The sequence below is a fragment of the Aricia agestis genome, chromosome Z (genome assembly GCF_905147365.1).
Source record: "Aricia agestis chromosome Z, ilAriAges1.1, whole genome shotgun sequence".
Classification (NCBI taxonomy): domain Eukaryota; kingdom Metazoa; phylum Arthropoda; class Insecta; order Lepidoptera; family Lycaenidae; genus Aricia; species Aricia agestis.
The window spans coordinates 13724151-13731008 of record NC_056428.1 but is presented as its reverse complement, the minus strand read 5'-3'; the positions used below and the strand labels follow the sequence as shown (position 1 = coordinate 13731008).

The 6858-nt window shown below is 33.2% G+C and overlaps 1 protein-coding gene across 1 annotated transcript; it reads right to left on the bottom strand.

Annotated features, from left to right (window-relative positions):
* Positions 1-3602: 3602 nt before the first annotated feature.
* Positions 3603-5576, bottom strand: LOC121739490 (sperm-associated antigen 7 homolog). The gene is made up of 3 exons (XM_042131977.1): positions 5301-5576; positions 5110-5220; positions 3603-4892 (listed from the first exon to the last, which is right to left on the bottom strand). Exon 3 carries the CDS (start codon positions 4552-4554, stop codon positions 3871-3873), a length of 684 nt encoding a protein of 227 aa, XP_041987911.1. The 5' UTR covers positions 4555-4892; positions 5110-5220; positions 5301-5576; the 3' UTR covers positions 3603-3870.
* Between the last annotated feature and the right edge of the window lie 1282 nt (positions 5577-6858).

The following is a 6858-nucleotide window of genomic DNA, read 5'->3' as shown; positions in this document are numbered from 1 at the left end:
GTAATACCTACTAACCTTTTTAAATTATTTTCATAAAACATAATATACTTACTCGTAACATACAACATCTCTGAATATCTCAATCATATCTATCTAACTGAATCAGTACTTCTCTATTTGGCATGTAACAACGAAATACGAACATAATGCTTACCTAAACTCATTGACAATAATAACAGCTTAATAAGTATAAGCTTATTGCAATTTAGGACAATATAAGTTAGGTACTCACCTTTTATTTTTGTTTCCTGGAAGAGATTTTCTTATATGACGGAAATTATGTGGCTTCTAGCACAACGAATGAGATTTGAAAGTGAACTAGATATAGGCATCTGCCTTTTCTGCAAACAGAAGTCAGATAAGACAATAATCTATAGCAGGGGTCACCAAACGGCGGACCGCGGTCCGTGCGGACCAAGCATGTTCAAAGATGAACTTCGTTGAAAATTAATTTCGGCCTCGACATACTCATGAACATGAAGCAACAAAAACTTCTCATTGATACAAATACCTTTGTAATTTCCGTAATTACATATTTTATTTTGTTTAATTTTTTTAATGTGCGGACCGCCACGGTCAATTTATTTCTTAAAACGGACCCCGAGTAAAACTAATTGGTGACCCCTGATCTATAGTATGTCTTAGACTTTCATTGTTTGCAGCACTGCATATTATTGTCTACGATAGAATATAGATGGCGTTAGTTTGCACTTGTATTTATTTTTGGCATCTATTAAAATTAAAAAATAAATCTATAACAATACATCATTAATTATAGTCGATAGTGGTAATCAATTTTGTATCGATATTATTACCAAGTAGACATTAGAAATCGTCTGTTGTCCATCTAGCTTTCATTAGGCATTTCATTCTTTTATGAATCGCCTGATTTTATCTAAAATAAATGTTAAAATCAGCTAAGCGATAATCGGCTATATAGTATATCATTTGTAAATCATATCGTCTTTGTAAAGTTGTTGATGTAATATTGTATAATGTATGGTATAACCAAGTCTGTTGTTATCGATCCATAATTATATCTTTCATGACTGTTGTTTTTAGTGTAAACATTTTGTCTAATATTGCGTGTTGATGGTAAAATAAACGTTATGAAAAATATTCTTTTTATTGATTATACTACCCTCTTTTTACTACTCAAATACTTACTTTAGCCAATTTTTTCATTTCAAGGCTGTTCTTAAGAATAAATCTAAATGGAAATTTCTTAATAAAAACAAGTAACATAGAAAACTATAATTGTCTATTTATCTTTGTAGATTACATGGTGTAGTAATTACAAACCAGTTTAAATTTTGTATTGATCATTTCACCAATGGCGTACCCAGCTTCTGGGCCAGGGCAGGGCAAATCAGATTTTTCATTTTTTTTTTCAAGCTAGGTGTTTATAAAGAATAAAAAATTAATAATTTTTAGTAGTAAAAATATTGTATTGCAAACAAATAGCAAAAATTCGTCTTCTTAATTTTTATAGATAAAAGTACTAGATAATATACTTAGTAGGGACGTCACCATGATCCAGGGGGGGGGGGGGGCAGCTGACCCCCTGGCCCCCCTCGGTACTCATACATATCACATTTCTTCACAAGTGACAAACCATTTCACAGTGTAAGGAGGAGACGAAAAATCGGAAATTTTCTTTTTTCTTCAATGTTGAATGGGCATTAGTATTATGAATGCGAGAGTAGAACACCCGCGTGTCAATTCGCAATAGTTTTTACTTTTTATTCTACGAGCTACCAAAGTATAGCGATTTTTTGCGGCCCGGAAGGGAAAAATCCATAATTATATTATCTCCAAAATTTTTACGTAATAAATAAAATTTTGTATTCCACCTGAAAGCTTATTAAATAAGGTATATTTCAAGCTTTTTCATGATCCGCCGTGTCGATATTTTACCTACAATAAAATAGTTTTCATTTTTAGGTTTTTATTTTTTTAATCCAAAACCAAACAAAAGATGCAATCGAAAATATCGACAAATTCAAGGTATACAAGCATTCTATACGCACAAAAAAAACACCTGTAAGATCCGTTTACAACTGGAGATATTTGATCGTGAAATCCTACGCTAGGGCTGCCACCACACGTCTTTCAATGGACGGCTGTCAATAATGCAATAGAAATAGTCACATAATATATTAATATTTATAGTATGAAAGTTATATACGCTTTTAATTAGTATATTTAAAATTATCAAAAATAAGTCTTAGAAAATATATAGAACCTCCTCTTTTTTTGGAAATCGGTAAAAAAAATCGGATTTCAGTTCGTAATACTTCAAACAATTAATATTATTTCTAGTATTTATTTAAAAAATCAACTTAAGTGATGGTCACGCGAAAACGAAAAGACTACAAATAATACAGCGTTGCGTCGTTTGATAACCCTGTTGACAATTAAGTTTGTAAATTAAATAAATTGATTTAGCAGTGGTAGTAAATGGATCTCACGGGTAATTTTTTTTTGTGCGTATAGAATGCTTGCATACTTACCTTTAATTTGTCGATATTTTCGATTGCATCTTTTTTTTTAGTTTTGGATAAAAAAAAAAAGCTAAAAATGAAAATTATTTTATTGTTTGTAAAATATTGATACGGCCAATCAGGAAAAAATCTTGAAATATGCCTAATTTAATAGGTTTTCAGGTGGTATACAAAATTTTATTTATTACATAAAAGTTTTGGAGAAATATGAATTTTTCGCTTCCGGGCCGCAAAAAACGCTCAACTTTGGTAGGTCGTAGCATCAAAACTATTGCGAATTGACACACGGGTGTTCTACTCCTGCATTCATAATATTAATGCCTATTCAAACTCCGTACACTGTGCATTTGGGTGTAGATATACTATTAAAAACCAGGAATATACTATGAGTAACAGGACATATGCAAGATAAGCAAGATATTTAGTATCTCACTGTTGTATGTCTTTTGCAATGAGTCAACAGTCCACACTAAGAAGTTGGTTAACAAATTCCTGTTTCGTGGACATACAATATAATGGTAAATAAAAACAATAACTCCATGGTACAACCTATTGTAAACTTCTAATATAGCATGTTTTGCCTGGTTTTATTTAATCTTTACTTGAAGGTATAACTAGCCAGACCAACACACAATAGGGAACATGCAAATATAATATTTTTGAAAATTTTTCTATTAAAATACTAAAAAAATATAGAAGATGGTTAATATTTTATAAAATATTGTTTTTTACAAAAATTACGAATTAAAAGTAGCGTGACATCACACATGCTATCCCCGTGTTCCATTTAGCGTTAAAAATTATCAAAATGCCTCCATTTTGAGCGTTTTGATCGTTTTTAACGCTAAATGGAACATGGGGCGTGACAACTTTTTGAGAGGTACAATCAGGGTGGGGCCTCTGTGGTGGGGCCATTGTCAATAATTATTATTGTCAAACATTAGTAACGTCATACAAACTATATAGATTCGTTTTGGCGCCAAAATTTAAATTGTCAATTTAAACCTAATTTTTTGAACTAAATTCGAGTGTTCTAATTTTTTTATATAGGTACTTGTGGTCTATTCTACACGGAGTTCTTTAAAATAAACACAAAAATAAAAATATCGCATTTTCCCTATTATTGCTTTAGATATCAAAACACGAGCTAATTTAACACATTGGTACTTAAACTAAGCCTCTAACGATTAGGTGGAACACTCAAAATATGTCAGACCCATTTCAAATGCAGCTGCAGCTTCTACAGCATTGGCTAATATATAGATTTACCTAAATATGACAAATCAGTCAAACAATCACTTTGAATTTTGTTATTACTGTGGAAAAATGAATTGAAAGGGTACAGACTTACTAATCTACATCAAACTTAGGTGTTGGCGTCTTTTTCAGCCTTTTTTAATTTCTTTGCTTTGATATCGGCCATAGTTTGTTCAATGGAACGTTGATCTTTCTTATTTGCGCTTGGTACTTCACCATAACTTTTATTGACATTAGTTTTCTGTGCCGCATCTAAAGCCGCATCTTCACCAATTAGGTGGGCATACTTCTGCTTATAAAAAGTACCACTGAGCTCTCCAGTGCTATGTTTACGTTTTCTGTTATTTTCTTCTTCTAGAGCTGCTAACTTTCTCATTTCTATGCTTTTTAGAGCCATTTCTGCTGCCTTGTCTTCGTTCCAAGCACCCCCTGATCTACGAACTGCCAGTTCATCCTCTGATGGCATGTTTTCTTTTAAGTAAACTACAGTATATCTATCTACACCTTCTTGACCAAAGGACATTGCCGTAACACCAGCAGTGTCAGCTACATCTCTTATTATAGCCCTGAACATTTGCTCCATGGGTTCAAATTGTAAATGTGGTTTGGTACCATCTTTAATAAATTCACTGATCTTATCCTCCACATGTTTGTGGAAACGATCGAGCATAGCTTTTTGCTCCTTTTTCTTGCGTTCTATTGCTTCCTTCTGCTTTTTCATTGCATTTTTCTGAGCTTCACTCACTGGCGGTGGTTTTTGCATGGAATTCAAGATCGAGCCTAGGAGATCCATTTTAGATCTTGTTCTCTGAACAGAATGAGGTGTAGGCAATTATTTCTTTGATTTTTGTGTTCCAATCTGTCGGAAATTTAAAGCTGTCAACAAAATATTCTGTATTTAGCCCTTTAAAGGATAAAACTTGCAGAGCAGTGTCAATCTGGGCACAGATTTGACTTCCAAAAGTGATGGAATCTGAGGCAAACTCTAGTAACTGGTGCAGAGGTGGTTGAAGTGGAGAACCATTAACAAGAGCTGATGGATTTGAAATTGAAAAGTCTATACCTCTACAGCTTTCATGCAATAGATTATTTTTAAAGCAAAGTTTTTCAAATAACTCTTCCAAGATAGATCTGGAAAATGGAATTTATGAATTACTTAATTTTTTTTATACTTTAAGACTATAAATAACCAATAATATCAACATGACCATGACAATAAAAGTCCTATAATAACAGATAGTAAGTTATGTTTCTTTGAACCAGTTAACAAAGTGTAAATTAACCTAATAGTTGTATGTTTTTCATAAATCATAACTGTCACATGATTTCAATTATCAATAGTACTTACTGTTGTTTTTTCACTTCGACAACTTCTTCCGAGATGAGGTTATGAAGACATGTCAATAATTTACTTTGAAGCCCAACAAAATCTTCTAATGGCGTACCAATAACATCAGCTCTATAATCAGAAAACATAAATCCGTGATTAAACACATAAAAACGTTTATTTCCCGATAAGAATATTGTAAAGTTACTTACTCTTTTATGTGTTTACAACGTTGAATTACTTTATTTACAGAAATTGCGCAGTTTTGGCAAGTTTTCAAACCACTTTTCGCTGAATTGAAAAACTCCTCTAAGCAAGAAAAGTAGTCAATTATGTGTTTTTGAATCTTTGTTTCCATAATTTTTAGGCATGCTGCTTAATTTCTATAACGTTTTGGTGTCCAAGTTCTTTAAGTATTATAGGTATGCGCACAATAAGCACATTGAAAATTGAAATTATTGAAAATCACAGATTACCAGTGACAGCTGACAAACCAAAAATTCAAAGACTAATGCCCGTTGCAGACGATGCGCAGTAGCTTGCGCAAGTACTAATACTAAGCATATATTTTCATCGTGTGAACGCATTTTGCTTAGTGAAAGTGCGAGTGCAAGTTGCTTAGTAGCACTCGCTTTGGTCCTCGCGCAAGTGCGACTCATTTGCCCCCGCTCCGTCTACTTCACCCCCGCGCTACTTCACTGGTCATCGTTTGAACATGCGTTGACCAGTACTAGCGCCAGTACTAGCGCCAGTTCAGTCTGTTTGTTGTTTTGGTAAAGATGTAGAAACCTACCACTAGATTGTTGGGGAGTTGGTTGTTTTATTGAGTCTTAATGTTTTACGTTTGTGAATTAAAAATTAATAAATGGAATTCAGACAAAACTATACAGTTTTACTTTTTCTAAATTCTGTATTTCCTGCATCAGTTCCTCTGCTATCACTCCATTTAGCTCTTGAATTAGGCACTTAAAAAGTTTATTCAAAACCATACGCTTGTCCATGGTTGCCTACTATGCACTGGCACTATACAAAGCTACTTCACGTGATCTTTTTACGTTTGAATGCTGGCGCAAGTACCTGCGCAAGTACTCGCGCAAGCTACTGTGCATCGTCTGCAACGGGCATAAGACTGGGTTGCAACTTGCACCAGAGGCGTGGGTCACAGATTACTAGTATATGGCGTGGGTAAAGTTAAAGTTAAATATGGCGTCTAAACACCCCATATTCTCATACGACATCTGTCAATTTTTCCGGTTATAGTTAAGGTTAAAGTTAAAGTTAGTTGGTGCAACCCAGTCTAAAGACTTTGAGAAACCTTTGCTTCGGGCTCGGGGCTTCGGCCTTCAGCCCCTAAGTTCTAAATGATTTAATGACTAAATTTAGTGAAGTGAAATAAGATTTAGAAAGCTAGGATCCTAATTAGTGTACTAAATCGGAGAAAATGTGGCTTCTAGTTTTAACCCCCGTGCACGTGCACCCTTCGGAAAACAAATAGCAATAATATAAGTTGAAATCGAGTATTGCCATATTAATCTGAAAGTTAAGCTTATCATAGAACATTATTAAATTAGAATCTTAAGAGCAAATATTACTAAAGATATAACTTGTAAACTAAATAATTATTCTATAAATAAAACAAAATCCTTCTAGTCACTAGTTTAATATTGTAAAATATACAAACCTTTTTAAAACTTTATTTTAAATTTTACAATATTTATTACTTTTTATTCTTATTTTAGATTTGACGCGTTTCCCCGCATAAATAAAAAA

Coding starts and splice junctions, on each gene's coding strand:
- LOC121739490 (XM_042131977.1), bottom strand. CDS start 4,554: ATGGATCTCCTAGGCTCGATCTTGAATTCCATGCAAAAACCACCGCCA.